The sequence below is a fragment of the Megalops cyprinoides genome, chromosome 16, assembly GCF_013368585.1.
Source record: "Megalops cyprinoides isolate fMegCyp1 chromosome 16, fMegCyp1.pri, whole genome shotgun sequence".
In the NCBI taxonomy this organism is placed as follows: Eukaryota; Metazoa; Chordata; class Actinopteri; order Elopiformes; family Megalopidae; genus Megalops; species Megalops cyprinoides.
Window position 1 is genome coordinate 31,433,397 of NC_050598.1, and position 16,708 is coordinate 31,450,104.

A 16,708-nucleotide genomic window follows, 5' to 3' on the forward strand; every position below is an offset into this window, starting at 1 on the left:
CTCACCCTATCTGACCCTACACTTTATCCCTGTGTTTCCATGCGGAAGAATTGGCACAGCGGAGCACCTGACTGCCAGGGACATGTGTAGCAACAAGCGCCATGTTTAACAGGGTAAGAGAGAGTAAAGCAGGACCGAGGCCCTGTGATCAAACGCCTCGGCGCAGAGGGAGGTGTTTCTGGAGTGTGAGCAGTCGGTAGGAACACACAGGGAAAGTGGAGCTGCCTGCGCAGCTGCATGTCCGCCTCACAGCAGCGCAAGCGCTCCGGACTTCTGCTGTGTGACAGAAGCCTGTGAGGCGGAGGTGAAGCAGACCGGCGACATCTCTGCGCAAACCCAAACCCAGCTGCGTGGGGTATGAAATCATGCTGGCTCTCAGGCCGACGGTGAGATCAGCGACGTGGCGTTTCTCCCGCGAGCGGGATGTGGGGAGGGGGACGAGGCAGGAGCCGGGGCACACGGCAGCGCCCCCGGGGGCTTCAGCCGCCAAAATGACCTCATGAATTACTCATGGCTGTTCTATATTTATAAAAGCTCATCGATCGCCGGGACACGCCGATGTCGTTCCTAATGACTCATCCTCCCCTCGCCCCCTCCTCGGTCAGAGGAACCAGAAGCACTCCATTTCTCCCTCCTGCCATTTCTGTGCTACTGAACGGCTCACTTTAGCAGTGAGCACCTGCCCGGGTTACCTGAGGAGCTCAGGTGAGCGACGGGCCTCAGGCAGCGTGTGTGGCAGTGACGGGCGTGGCCTCACCTTCGTGCGCCATGGTGACAGTGCCTGTGCTCTCCTTGGAGGAGTTGTTGTAGATGAGCACGGCGGAGGCGTTGAAGGCGGCGGCTTTCAGGATCTTCTCCTTGAAGGTGCAGACACCCCGCTGCAGCAGCGCCACCCAGTGGGCCGTCTTGGGAGGAACGATGAAGTGCGTGTGGGGGTCGCAGCCCTTGCGGTCCACCACTGCGGGAACAGAGAGAGAGAGGGGGGGGTGAGGGGCACCTCACAGATCACGGGCTGGTGGGGGGGAGGGGCCAAGTCCCCAGGGGCAGGCTTTGCCACCACGGCCACCTCGCACTCTCACAGGAACATCACACTCCCAGCATGCACTGGGGCAGGAACTCGCTGAAACCATGAGTCAACAGCATGCAGAAGGGATGGTACCACATCCAGCACCTCAGTGAGGCAGTGAGCTTCCCCTTCCATTCAACAGCAAACTTCTGACAAGCAACTGCATAGCTAATTATGGCAGGAACAGAAAATGTGAACCTCATTGTGTTTGCTGTGGCATGTTTTGCTACAGTGAAATTTCAGTTAGAATATGGAAGCATATTCCTTCTTTTATTGATGTGAAAATGTTTTACTTGGACAACTGTGGGTTTCTGGACCAACCTAACATCTCCACTGTATGCTTCTAGAAGGTTTAAAAAAGAAAGTTCGCAATAAAATTTTTTGGTACGACAGAGAAAATGCAGTTAGTCATGCCCCGTCCCAGCGGGGCCATTTAGGGTGAGGGTGTGCCTCTCACAGCACACCTGAGGATGACACACAGGTGAGTGGTGAGGGCAGAGAAACGGGTGGATGACCGGCAGGAAGGTGGAGCAGACAGACCGCTCCCCGAATGGGCCAGCGGAGGCTTTAGCCAGAACACAGCACCTCTCTCTCCCTGACCCGCGGTGGAGCGTATGATGTCATAAGGAACCCTGGGAGCACCTGACACAGGGCTGTGGGCGGAGCTGTGGCCAAGCTGCACTCTCAGGAAGGACAGTGAAGGATAGAGGCGGGGCGCGCCAAGTGAAGCAATCACCTGAGGACTACTGCTGTAAACGCCACATGCGTGCTCCCAAACCTGATTTCTCTCACACACACGCTCAAACACACATACGCACACACACACGCACACACACACACACACACACACACACACACACACACATATGCACGCACACACACACGCGCACATACGCACGCGCACACACACACGCACGCGCACACACACACACACACACACACACAAAGAAGAGCCAGATGAGGAAGCAGGAGAGTTATGTCATCTCCTGCGGTTTCGGAGCAGTCACCCAACAGAACAGCACAAAGAGCTGACGTTGGGAAACTCAAGCCTGCAATACGCTCCCTCTCACCTTCACTGTGTGTGTGTCTCTCTCTGCCCTGCAATGGCAGTTCCCTCAGCACTACCCAAACACGGCTACCTGCCCCTAAACACGGCTACCTGCCCCTAAACACGGCTACCTGCCCCTAAACACGGTTACCTGCACCTAAACACGGTTACCTGCACCTAAACACGGTTACCAGCACCTAAACACGGTTACCAGCACCTAAACTCGGCTACCAGCACCTAAACACGGCTACCAGCACCTAAACACGGCTACCAGCACCTGTTTGTCCTGTATAGTTATGCACAGGTGGTGTGGTCTGCTGTTGCAGAGCTTGGAGAGGGTCAACACAATGACAACAAACTCCAACCCCAGCCTTCTCTGCTGCCCCCCCCCACCCCCTCGTCATCCTCAGGTCTGTGCTGTCCTCCTACCTCTCCACAGAGACACGGAGGCGGACCGGAACAGAACCCATCGCCACCGCAGCCTGGGCCTGCACCCGGGGAAACCCCCCCCCCCGGCCCGTCACTCTATCACTGTCACCGTCACAGTGCACACGGTCACGGGGGGGGTCACACGAGGGGGCCAGGGGAGCGGCCCGCTGGGGCTCCGGGAAAAACGGCTTTTGCCCGGGATTTTCCACAGAGTCAGACGCCGCTGTGCTGTTTGTCGGGTCATAATGGTTTCATGATGAGACGGAGGGAGGAGGGGAAAGCTGAAGTGTGAGAAGGTTGAGAGTGTGAGTCACACAGTGAGAGAAAGCCAGAGAGATTGCTTTTGACTTTTAATCGCACAGGATAAGCTTGCTTTACAGGGAGAGCTGGCACTCTCTGCCCAAGGTCACGGTCTCTGGAAGAGAGACAGACCCTCCTTCACCCTCAGCTCCCAAAACAGGAATGACTTCCTCTCTGCAGTGGACCAGGCTAACCTACTCTGCACACAGAAAGTACTGTGTGTACAGGACACAGGTCCCATACATATACAAACATGAGTCTGCCAGTGTGTGCAGAACAGACAGAGAGAGATCAGGAGAGAGAGGGAGAGGGTGACAGAGAGAGAGAGGGAGGGAGAGAGGCAGAGAGAGAGAGAGAGAGAGGGAGAGAGGCAGAGAGAGAGAGAGAGAGAGGCAGAGAGAGAGAGAGAGAGCGAGAGAGAGAGAGAGAGGCAGAGAGAGAGAGAGAGAGGGAGAGAGGCAGAGAGAGAGGGACAGAGAGAGAGGGAGAGAGGCAGAGAGAGAGGGACAGAGAGGCAGAGAGACAGAGAGAGAGGGACAGAGAGGCAGAGAGAGGGAGAGAGGGAGAGAGACAGAGAGAGGCAGAGAGACAGAGAGAGAGGGACAGAGAGGCAGAGAGAGGGAGAGAGGGAGAGAGACAGAGAGAGAGAGAGAGAGAGAGAGAGAGAGAGAGGGACAGAGAGAGAGAGAGAGAGAGATCCTCTGGTGCAGTCTGGTCCCATGCCCACGCCGGGTTCTCTCTCACCTTCTGAGGATACTCACTACGTTACACACTGAAATATTTGCACAGGGAGGAGCAGATGCTCTGGATCTCACAGCTTTCACTATGTGTTAAAGTAAACTGACTGCTACATACAGGCACACATCACTGTCTGAGGCAGACTGCGGGTTAGAGACTGCACTATACAGCTTGCAAGGTACAGACGGCGGGGTACAGTCCGCAGGGTACAAACGGCACGGTATAGCTCGCAGGGTACAGACCGCGCGGTACAGTCCATAGGGTAAAGACGGCGCAGTACAGTGCGCAGGGTACAGATGGAGGGGTACAGTCTGCGGGGTACAGGTAGCAGGGTACAGATGGAGGGGTACAAACGGAGGGGTACAGTCTGCAGGGTACAGACGGCAGGTTACAGACGGCGGGGTACAGACGGCGGGGTACAGTCCACAGGAACCCGAGTGCCTCACTGCTCTGCTAACACACTCCTGCTTTTTTCTCCTCTCATTTCACATTCTTTTAATACCTGGAGGTCAAACATCCTCAAAGGCAAATAAAAGCTACACCACTCCTGGAATTCAGCCCAGATAAAAATTCAATATCATTATATTATTTAATTTTTTTTTTACAGCGAGCAAAGAAAAAGTAGTCTTTAAAAAGATCAAGGCCCTCATTCATAAGGGGACTAAGAGCTTTCTTAAGAATGGAGTTAATTCAAGGAAAAAAAAAACATACATAAAATCTGCATGCAGAAATGCATTCATAACAGGCCTGAGTAATTTTAAATACAGATGTGAGCAGCTGTAACTCTTAAGACTGGGTGAGCTTTATGTGATTGCTAGGAAACCATGTGACACTCATGAAGGTTCAGGCTGGTATACCAAATATGGGCTTACATTCCCACAGCTGTACGGGGAAATACAGGTGTTTTTACAGACCAGCTCTTTCTGGCCAAACCCACATTTTTTCAGCCTGTGAACGTGCCCATGTGAGCCACAAACCAACGTCTGGACCATTCTGCCGATAATTAAATGGCCAGATTAATAACAACCAAATTATATAACACACCTTCAAGACTAAGTACTGTGTGATGCCATTATCAATTCCATATGTACAATAGAACATCAGTCACATATTTATGCAATAATATAAATGTATTCACCTAAACTGTCAAACACACACACACACACACATATGCATATGTGCGCAGGGCACTGCATGCGACTCCAGGCACGATGTCACGTCAGTGCTTTCAATGCAGAATTTTATGTTAGCCTCTGAAAAACTGGAAATTAAGGAGCAAAATATGTCCATTCATTGAGCTGCTCAAAACAGCTCTTATTGAAGGGAAATGTCTGAAACATACATACACTGTAGCCTGTTACAGATCTGCGCAGAGGGAATATCTCACGCATGTGCACGTTGTTTTACAGATCTGCGCAGAGGGAATGTCTCACGCATGCGCACGTTGTTTTACAGATCTGCGCAGAGGGAATATCTCACACATGTGCACGCTGTTTTACAGATCTGCGCAGAGGGAATGTCTCACACATGGACACACCATTTGCAGAGCTGAGGAGAGGGGAATGTACCCACTGGAAGGCAGCGGAAGGCCCAGTTTGTTCCCACAAAGACTTGTTTCATCAACACAACCAAAAGCCCAGGGTGTCACTCCGTGTGCAGTGTCCGTCAGACCCCTGTGTGTCACAGAGAGCCGGCGAGTCCGTCCCCTCACACAGAAACAGCCGTCAGTCCGTCCCCTCACACAGAAACAGCCGTCAGTCCGTCCCCTCACACAGAAACAGCCGTCAGTCCGTCCCCTCACACAGAAACAGCGTGGCCGTCAGTCCGTCCCCTCACACAGAAACAGCCGTCAGTCCGTCCCCTCACACAGAAATGGCTGTCAGTCCGTCCCCTCACACAGAAACAGCCGTCAGTCCGTCCCCTCACACAGAAATGGCTGTCAGTCCGTCCCCTCACACAGAAACAGCCGTCAGTCCGTCCCCTCACACAGAAATGGCTGTCAGTCCGTCCCCTCACACAGAAACAGCCGTCAGTCCGTCCCCTCACACAGAAACAGCGTGGCCGTCAGTCCGTCCCCTCACACAGAAACAGCCGTCAGTCCGTCCCCTCACACAGAAACAGCCGTCAGTCCGTCCCCTCACACAGAAATGGCTGTCAGTCCGTCCCCTCACACAGAAACAGCCGTCAGTCCGTCCCCTCACACAGAAACAGCCGTCAGTCCGTCCCCTCACACAGAAATGGCTGTCAGTCCGTCCCCTCACACAGAAACAGCTGTCAGTCCGTCCCCTCACACAAAAACAGCGTGGCCGTCAGTCCACCCCCTCACACAGAAACAGCGTGGCCGTCAGTCCACCCCCTCACACAGAAACAGCGTGGCCGTCAGTCCACCCCCTCACACAGAAACAGCGTGGCCGTCAGTCCGTCCCCTCACACAGAAACAGCCGTCAGTCCGTCCCCTCACACAGAAATGGCTGTCAGTCCGTCCCCTCACACAGAAACAGCCATCAGTCCGTCCCCTCACACAGAAACAGCCGTCAGTCCGTCCCCTCACACAGAAACAGCGCGCCCGCGAGTCCGTCCCCTCACACAGAAACAGCTGTCAGTCCGTCCCCTCACACAGAAATGGCTGTCAGTCCGTCCCCTCACACAGAAACAGCTGTCAGTCCGTCCCCTCACACAGAAACAGCATGGCCGTCAGTCCACCCCCTCACACAGAAACAGCGTGGCCGTCAGTCCACCCCCTCACACAGAAATGGCGTGGCCGTCAGTCCGTCCCCTCACACAGAAACAGCCGTCAGTCCGTCCCCTCACACAGAAACAGCGCGCCCGCGAGTCCGTCCCCTCACACAGAAACAGCTGTCAGTCCGTCCCCTCACACAGAAACAGCGCGGCCGTCAGTCCGTCCCCTCACAGAGTAACAGCGTGGCCATCAGTCCGTCCCCTCACACAGAAACAGCCGTCAGTCCGTCCCCTCACAGAGTAACAGCGCGGTGGCGAATCCGTCCCCTCACACAGAAACAGCCGTCAGTCTGTCCCCTCACACAGAAATGGCGTGGCCGCGAGTCCGTCCCCTCACACAGAAACCGCGTGGCCGTCAGTCCGTCCCCTCACACAGAAACCGCGTGGCCGTCAGTCCGTCCCCTCACACAGAAACAGCGCGGCGGCGAATCCGTCCCCTCACACAGAAACAGCCGTCAGTCTGTCCCCTCACACAGAAACAGCGCGGCCGCGAATCCGTCCCCTCACACAGAAACAGCGTGGCCGTCAGTCCGTCCCCTCACACAGAAACAGCCGTCAGTCTGTCCCCTCACACAGAAACAGCGCGGCCGCGAATCCGTCCCCTCACACACAAACGGCGTGGCCATCAGTCCATCCCCTCACACAGAAACAGCCGTCAGTCTGTCCCCTCAGACAGAAATGGCGTGGCCGCCAGTCCGTCCCCTCACACAGAAACAGCCGTCAGTCTGTCCCCTCACACAGAAACAGCGCGGCCGCGAATCCGTCCCCTCACACAGAAACAGCCGTCAGTCTGTCCCCTCACACAGAAACAGCGTGGCCGCGAATCCGTCCCCTCACACAGAAACAGCCATCAGTCTGTCCCCTCACACAGAAACAGCGTGGCCGCGAGTCCGTCCCCTCACACAGAAACAGCGTGGCCGCGAGTCCGTCCCCTCACACAGAAACAGCCATCAGTCCGTCCCCTCACACAGAAACAGCGCGGCCGCGAGTCCGTCCCCTCACACAGTAACAGCGTGGCCGTCAGTCCGTCCCCTCACACAGAAACAGCGCGGCCGCGAGTCCGTCCCCTCACACAGTAACAGCGTGGCCGTCAGTCCGTCCCCTCACACAGAAACAGCGCGGCCGTCAGTCCATCCCCTCACACAGAAACAGCGCGGCCGTCAGTCCGTCCCCTCACACAGTAACAGCGCGGCCGCGAGTCCGTCCCCTCACACAGAAACAGCGTGGCCGTCAGTCCATCCCGTCACACAGAAACAGCCGTCAGTCCATCCCGTCACACAGAAACAGCGTGGCCGTCAGTCCGTCCCCTCACACAGAAACAGCATGGTCTCCAGCACACAGCTGAGGGGGAGTACAGCTTATCACCTCTGGGGTAAACATCCTAATATTAGCTTCTGGAGGCCATCTGTGGGCACTAACAGGATCATTTTCAGATCTCCGAGGCAGACCCTGTCTGACTCACCATTCCTAATGTCACCACACACAATGAGTCTCCGAAGGTAAACAGCATCCGACCCGAAACACCACCATCAGCACTGAGCTATTTTGTCATCACTGTGAAATCTCAACTTTTGAAACTGACTCGTTTATTACCGAACATTACTCGATGGGCAAATCATTGGGTCTCACACAGAAGACAGTGAATACTGATTTTGTCACGGCCTGACTGTCATGAAGGGAAAGTGATTTCTAAGGGCACTGGCAGCAGACAGTGATCCAGCTTCACAGTTCAGCACCTGACTGTGTATGGAGGTAAAGGGGGTGCCCACTTAACAGCGCTTCACAAACGAAAAACAGGAGAAACAAGTAATGAAAAACAAAATGGCCACATGTTCCATAAAGTAACACATAATGGATTCCTCTTGATTACCCAGAATGCATCAGGGCCTGCTGTATCCCAGCAGCACTTTCTTCCATCAATACCAATTAGGGGAAGAGGAAGCAGTGATCAGGGCGAGGTCATGGTCACTACTTACAGCCGACTTCTTCCTCTGAGATATAAAAACTGGCTCAAACCTGTGGTGTAGCGGGCCAGGTTTTGGGGGATAGCTTTCCACACTGAAGTGACTTTGGAGTCAAGGTGGTTCACTCCAGTTCAATTTATACTAACTCTAGGATTGGTACAAGTACTGTACCGACTAGACCCTGCTGCTGTGTTCATATACACGCACGCACGCACGCACGCACGCACAGCTAGGCTGTGGGAATAAAAGCTACCAGCAGTAAAGCCCTGTTTTCTTGAAGCCTCAGGCATGTGGGGTAAGGGACGTGATCGAGGTGTGTGATAAAGGACAGGACTGAGCAGCACACAGCCCTCCCTCCCTCTCCCTCTCTCTCTCTGTCTCTCCCTCCCTCTCCCTCTCTGTCTCTCTCTCCCTCTCTCTCTCTCTGCCTCTCCCTCTCTCTCTCTCTGCCTCTCTCTCTCTCTCTGCCTCTCTCTCTCTCTCTGCCTCTCTCTCTCTCTCTCTCTCTCTCTCTGTCTGTCTGTCCCTCCCTCCCTCTCTCTGTCTGTCTCTCCCTCCCTCTCTCTGTCTGTCTCTCCCTCCCTCTCTCTCTCTGTCTCTCTCCCTCTCTCTCTCTGTCTCTCTCTCTCTCTCTCTCCTGCTGGGGCTGTGAAATGTCTGATGCCAGGCCGAGCCACCGGCAGCTGTCAATCACCCTGCAGACGTCCAGCACACCTGCACAGAGCCCTGAACACGGCACTGAACACCGCTGCGTGCTGAGCGTTTCCATAGCGTCCGCACCCAACCTCAGCTGCGCAGCCCACTTACAACAACATCTCACCTGCGTGGCCGCTCTCAAGCCGGGAAACAAGCAGGCAACACGGCCAGGCAACACGGCCAGGCAACACGGCCAGACCAAACGGCCAGACCAAACGCCATGCAAATACTGTCTCAGAGCGAACTCAGGGGAGCAACCTCAGCTGCGTGGGGAGAGGCCCGCAGCAGGACCTGGGTGCCGCCACAGCAGAGAGGGGGGGCAGGGAATCATCTCCATGTCTGAAATGCAGCCTCTCCCCCCCATCACCACGGCAGCACCAGGCCACGCCCCCTCCGCCCCTCGCTAGCCTCATAACTAATTCATTTCCCCCTGCAGACGCTCTTATTCAGAGCCACTCCCAAAGGCCGTCAGGGCAACACACATCGGATGCACATCCCAGAGAGAACCATAAACAGCTACCAGGCCCACAGCCAGCATGCATCAGACTGAAAAACAGCACTCCACGCATCCAGGCAGCCTGTTTTAAACTCAAACTTTCAGTAATTTATACTGCTTAACCTCAATTATCATTAAACACAACATATCCACTTCTTACCAACATGAAGAGCCCAACACTGATGAAAAACAGCAAAATTATGTCATGGGGTTCCCATGGTCCATACCAGAACTATTAGTGTATCTTGCATCGTTCTAATATGCTTAGACATTACTAACAACAACCTGTAAGAGCTAAATTACGTTTAATCAGATACGTTAAAACCTGATCGGATTGCTTGGTGTGGGACATGCTGAGAACTGAACTGAAAACTTGAACATGCGCTTTGCTGCTGAGAATGTTAGCCTGACGCGGCTATGAGAGCTGTAAGCATTGCACAGCACTGCCAGTGTGACAGAGGGCTAACACTGAGAGCAGCCTGTAGGCTCTCCGGCCCTCCATCTTGGGCATCAACACCCCAGCGGACCGAGTAACCCTCCTCCAAGGCCTGAGCTCACTCCAGCTGCCCCATCCACACAGTCAACACACTGAACAAGGTGACATCATTTCACTTCTGTAATCATTGACATCCTATTGGGTGCCTGTTCCCTGTCTAGTTTCCTATTGGCTGTGTGCCCTCTGTTTGACCTCCTATTGGCTGCCTTCGTTGCTGTTTGCAGCATGTTCCCTGTGCTGGTCTGGCCTGTGCCACCTGGTAAGAGATCTCCACAGGGTTAACTGATAGGAGGCGGCGGAGACGGCCAAACTGATCCAGGAACAGGCCTCGTTCGCTTCTCAGAGCGCCACGCCTCATCGCTGACCGAGCAGCTCTGACCGGACGCCTGCAGCAAGTCTCCCCTCTGTGCTGTCCTGCAGGCACGCACTCAAACAGGAAGCGCATTGCAAAACACCGGCCCAAACAGGAAACGCACCGCACTCAATCACCAGACTGCGTATTCATTTCCCTCCAAGCACAGGGCCACATACATAGCATACACTACCCTCCATGTGGTATTATTTATCAAAGAAAATGGTGACTTTCACAATATTTTACGGCCAGCTTACTCCTCTGTAAAAAAAAAATGCTGTCCTTTCATACGCAGATCTTTCCCCTGACAGGTGATATTTGGGACACTGGAGCACAGTACATTCACACAGGCAGTGAAAACACAACAGTCAGCACAGGTAAAAATAGACGGCAGACACCCTTTGCTGGCCCACAGGTTGAACAGTAAAATTTGCAAAGACACACAAACCCCTTTGCCTTCCACAGAGCACAGATACATACTTCACTCCATTTACTCAGACATTCACTGCAGATAGGAACAAATTCAATCACCAGGTCACTAATCCATTACTCGGAGGAGTATTCAAATGACTGCCAATTATTAAATGAGGTTTGTTATGGATTCATTTTTCTCATCAATATCTGCGAAGCACAGAGCATCAGACCCCGGCATGAAATTCACATAATTCAGTAATGAATTGACATTATTCATTTTCCTGTCTGAATGTGTACGAGCACAGATCTCTCTGCAGTCAGCACTCATACAGAGGGGAACAGGTTTCTGCACCGACCGAGTGCTCGAAGACAAAGACAGGCTGTGATTATTTGAATGTTCCATCGTGGGGGCCAGAGAACATTTGAATATCAAATTCTTTGCCTCTGTATTGGGGATGGCATCAGATATACACTGCAACCTGTAGCAAAAAAATAGCTATTGCACTGTGGATGAAGCAGCCCACATTGTACACTAGTACACAGGTACACTGCAGTCTGTGTGATAGAGACAGTATCTACATCTCTGCTTTCTGCTAAGCAGAAAGCACAGCCTGCTACATTAGCAAGAAGTGGAGGCAGATTAAATGTACCTGAGCCTCCCCCCATTAAGATCTGATCTTATCTATCAGCATCTTAAATTCATACCATTTCATCTAAGTGTCTTTATAGACTATTCGACAACCCATTAGAAGAGAAGGTCCTTCCTGCTATGGCTCTGACCCTCCGAGCGGCCAAAGACAACCATGAACCCCTGAACTGATACTGCAACCTGGTCAGAAAATGGCAAAGATGTAAAGGATATACACAAATACACACACACACACACACACACACACACACACACACACACACACACACACACACACACACACACACACAATGCGCCTCAGAAACTGGGGATTTACTGTAGTACTCTGCATGGAGAACAAAATGTTAAATCCAGTGAAGTAGTGGTAATATTTACGCTGAACTAAGTCAGCCTGCAGCCCCCTGAATGAGAAATTTTCCCTTATAAAGTAACAGCCAGGCTTCACTGAAATAACGAAATGTAGCTTGCGCCTTTGGAAGCTCCACAGTTACCCTTTGAAGAATAACAACACCATTGTTAAATCAGCCTCGTCGATCCTTCGCAGTTCCTCCAAAGCGCTCTCTCCAGCTGGGCCCCCAACGACGGCCACAAACAAGGCAAGCAGCTGAAGAGGAACCTGGGCAAACAGAAGGCCGAGCGCACGGGGCAAACGCTCCCGTTCCCCTTCTGAGCAGACGCAAGACGCACAGCAAGCTCGTCATCAGAAGCAGAACTCACACGCCTGAAAAAGCGCGTCCCTGAACGCGCATCGTGGCCGCTGTTCGCGCCTCATTGGTGGGCTGAGCTTCAGCAGAGCTGCAGATGTGCGGTCGATCGCGCCGCCGGCCCTGACCCATTTTTGGCCCGACAGCGTGACCCCCCTCCGCCAGGGCCATGTCCGGGGAGGTCAGACCCAGAGCACATCAGCATGACTGCCAGCGCTCTGGGGTCCCATGTGAAAGGGGCAGAGATGGCCACAGGATCGAACAGTAGCTGCTGTTAGGTATCTCACAAGCCTCACGACCTTTTAATACAGCAGAGTTCCCAGTCAGGCCTGGGCCAGGTTACTCCAGCTGAGAGCAGGTATCTGCCAGCCTTGCTAACAGGGCTCTGCTTCTGAAAGGCTTGTTAACGCTGTGGTTGTGCAACGTTTTACTTCCCTCTTTGTGATCTCACAGTAAACACGCAAAGCAGGAAGTGACATGTGCACGCAGCGCCGTATGTCAACCCAAACCCTTCGGCCGGAGTGACCAGAGGAAACGCTTCGCTGCACTCACAACAAGCGGGCAGCAAACAGTACCAGCACCTGCCAGCCACCACCACCCTCCTCCCGTTCTGCTAAAACCTGCCATCCACACAGCCGCAAACATTTGCACACAACAACAACATAAAAAGAAAGCAGCTCCTTCCAGACCTGGATCATTTCGACCACGATTCAGGACAATCAAAACAGGCCGATTAAAACATAAAAACGCCTGTTTAAATTCCCTGTCTGCAGCTTTTTTTCCCCCCTCAGCCACTTTACGAAATGCAGCTGACAGCAGCGAAATGGGGGCATCGGTCTTGGCCCTGTCATAACCCTGGAAGCTTGTCCATTTTCAGAGCTCCCAGGCTTTTTGCATACCCTGTAACTGCAGTATGGATTAGGCCCAGCTGCCATGGGATTTGGAGCACGGCCTCCACCGCTGGGAAGCTAATACGACACCAGCTCATCAATACACTGATGTGCCTGTGTCCTTCCAACATGGCCCAAGGACAGGGCCACTCCAGCACCATTAAAACACAAGAATGAGCCTGTCCGTCTACGTGCAAAAAAAATCAAAGGTCTTCTTTTGACCATTAAGCCCAAAGACAGCATTTCCTGGATGTTGGGCAAACCTGCCAGGGTTCTCCATTTAGTAACCTCTGACTACCGAACACCCCCCCACCCCCACCCAAAACCCCCCACTGTGCTATACAGTGACACTTTCAGTTGTGTTATGAATGATGCTCCAGCCTAAACTACTTTTCATCTACCTCATATGCACTGTGTAAACAGCACCTAGTGAACGACTAAACCTAACCGTGTAAAACGCACCAGACAGCCCTGGCTGCTTATGGGGCCCGCTGGTGGTTCTGAAAGTACGAGAGATAAACAGAACGAGCAGCTGACTTTACGCACAGGCGTGTGGGGACTCGGGCAGACAGACAGGTACTGGGGCGTGTGAAGGTTTAATTATCAGCCTGTGCTCAGGAACGTCACAGACTCCCCTCAGAAACAGCCCGCACGGTCACGCTCCGGGACAAACCTCTCCTCCTCAAGAGCTGATAAGCTTCTGCCGAGGCTCATAAGCCCTTGGGAACATTTGGCACTGCCGATATCTACACCCCAGCACAAGCTTAGATTAAACAGATCAGAGCTCTGCAACGCTACCAAGTACTACCTGCAAACAGCAGTGAACCAAAAATCATGATGGGGTCTTGTTTTGAGTACAGAGGCAGGCCCAGATTACTGAGAGGAGTCTACATTCAAAATGTGAGTGTGCCAGAGCTTGCAAAAAAAGAAAAGAATGCAACACACAAAATGTGTTGCAGATGAAGACAGAGGAAATAGACGAGGTTTCCGCTGTCGCCGAGATGCGAATCTAATACAGAACACAAGAGTGTGAGAAGCAGCGTGTCAGACAAGGCCTGGTGCTCTAACGTGGTACTCTGGGACAAGGGGCTGCCTTATTCTCTCTGTCAACAACAAAATGATTCCAACCTCCTGGAGTGACCGCACTGACTGTGGTTCATTAAAGAGACATCTTACTCCATCTTGATGTTGTAATTCAAAGTACATATTTTTGTGCAGTTCGATTTTTTTTTTTTTTAAACAAAAAAAAGCTGTGGGTAGTTAGGCAGTCAGAGGTGTCATCAACGTCGCCATTTTCTAATCAAATAAAACGAAGTGTAAATATTTTTGCGCCACGTGCGCTCTGCTGTAGGTGCACGCGGGCAAGCCATAATTTCTCTCGAGGACTTGGACTTTTTTCCATCCCCAGATGGAAAAACTGCCTGTAAATCTCACTTTGTCCTTACCTCGCCGAAAACACACCAGTCTTACAAAACGTAAAATTCAAATGAGCTGGGAAATGTTCACTACTACATTGAAGCGTGCCGCAAAAGTACTGCAGAACATTGAGATAAAAAAACAAATACATTACAGTTACGACTGTGATTTTGGCAGCAGTCGGCTGCGACCCAAACATCAATATTTCAACTGAAGCTGATTGTTGTGTCATTCTTTTCAAAAGTCCGAAAACGTTTGTTTTTACGTTGTTAATTTTGAAGCCAGAGATTCACATGAAGCAAAGCAACTTATTGGCCCGTACTGCGCCCAGCACCGTTTACGGGACACACCGAGCCCTGATCAGTGTCAAGGCCAAGGCCTCTGGCGTTTACACCTTTCTCCGACACACAGCCAAACGCCTCTTCAGACGCCCCAGCCATAGGCTGGCATCCGAAGGGCTTTGAACGTCGTTGTCTGGGAAGGGATAGAAGTCCCAGCACTGCGAATTTGGGAAGAGCAGTGTTAATTATTATCAGGGAACACTCGGATTTCACCCGCCCCAGGCGGAGCGACGCCAGCGCCGCGCTGATGAAGCACATGGACTTTCCCCTTCGCTGACGCTCCAAAGTACGCATCAACAACACTTTTAACGAGGGTTTAAAACACCGCTGCATATAAATGTTCAAGTGCGGACCACGTTATGTCCTATCTAATAATGTCCCACAACATCCAAAAACATTTACTGACTATGAATGCACCCGACACTGCAGTCACCATCACCTACTCAAAATGCACTTGGAAATGTGCATCCTGTTTACCCGCGATGTTTACGGGTATTTCGCCATTTGGACCAAACCACAGCCACTTGTGGAGGGTCACTTACCTCCGAAAATGGGCGCAGGAGCTATCACGATTCCTTTGGCGTCGGTTTTCGGTGAATTCTGTCCGTACCTCCCGTCATTTTTGGTCAGAATCTGCTTAGGGTTGCCCTTGGAATCCAGGACCGTGGCGTTGACCGTGGCGCTGAAATAGTCGTCCTTGCTGCCGATGGATTTGTCGGCCGATATTGACAGCACACACCTGGGGAACGCCAGGACGAGCACGAATGCGGGGAGACATCGGCGCGGCGTCAATGCGCTCCACTTTTTCGGCATCTTTGGATTGTCTTATCGTTGTATTCCCTTTCTGAAGCCAATCCGTTCTCAGGGCTTGAACCGCGACACTATCCAAAAAGCAAAGACGAGTGAAGCGCAGTCTTATTTCACAGCGTCGATGCGGGGCTCCGCAACAAAAACATGCTGTCCTCTTCACAGCATTTCCCTATTCCAGTGTACGCGTCGCCTACGCTGTCTTTGGACGAAAAAAAAACGGACATTACATTCAGGCAGGCTGACAGCATAAATTAATAATAAAAAATGTGACCACCTACAGTATATTCTTTGCGGATTTCATATTTTTCTCGTGACCAAGAAAGCCAGTTATTAAATATTAATGCCCCAGTGCATCATTTTGTTATTTGTAAGAAAATCATTTCTAATACAAAAACAAAGACTTTACCAAATCAAGGACAAAGATCAGTATCACTACAGCCGTTTGCTAGCAGCATAAACGTGCATTTTTCACCTTTAACCATGGTAACCACTCTGCTGGCCCAAATATGCACAATCGAATTGTATTATTTAATCATTCAAATATGATTCAATCAGAAAGTGATTCTCGTCGTCGCTCGACGTTTCAACAGATATATTTCATTAAAAAAATGAAAAGCTGTCATTTCTGCTTTATGATCATAATTAGCTATCCTCGCTCTAACATCCAGCTAGCTTGCCACCGAGCTATCAGCTAATTTACTAATTTTTGCGTTGATCTGCTGTTACGGTTCCCGAACACGCTACCCACCTTGTCCATTAACTGCCCTCGAACAACGTTACCTTAAAATTGTACCGTTCTGCTTATTTTTTTCCTGGCGTGCAACGACGCCTTTTGTCGGAAACAATCCGATATTATGAATCCGTTCCTGTCTTTTTCTTTCAGTGCAGCGCTGTGCGCACGCGCGACGGGAGAGGCAGGGCTCGCGCACATGGGTGAGGGAGACGGGGGGCGACACTGGCGCGTGTACAATCACGCCGAAACTTGCGCCCAGGCGACCTGAGGAAATGATGGCGCTGTTCCACATATTCATCATCCTCTAGCGACATCGACATCTAATGCAGCGCGCCCCCGAAATAACCTAAATTATTAAAATAAAATGCCTGAATGGTGCTGTTCGAAGAGAAATCACAATAAGGCCCTGCATGATCTCCACTGAATA

The 16,708-nt window shown here is 52.0% G+C and overlaps 1 protein-coding gene across 2 annotated transcripts in view; it reads right to left on the reverse strand.

Annotated features, from left to right (window-relative positions):
• rnf130 (ring finger protein 130) overlaps positions 1–16,437 on the reverse strand; it is a 39,777-nt gene extending 23,340 nt beyond the window's left edge. For both annotated transcript variants that reach the window (XM_036547872.1, XM_036547871.1), the window contains exons 1-3: positions 16,297–16,437; positions 15,281–15,747; positions 758–958 (exon numbers count right to left, since the gene is read on the reverse strand). In XM_036547872.1, coding sequence (XP_036403765.1) covers positions 758–958; positions 15,281–15,551 — 472 coding nt within the window. In that variant the 5' untranslated portion in view covers positions 15,552–15,747; positions 16,297–16,437. The remainder of the gene's footprint in view (positions 1–757; positions 959–15,280; positions 15,748–16,296) is intronic.
• Positions 16,438–16,708: the final 271 nt, after the last annotated feature.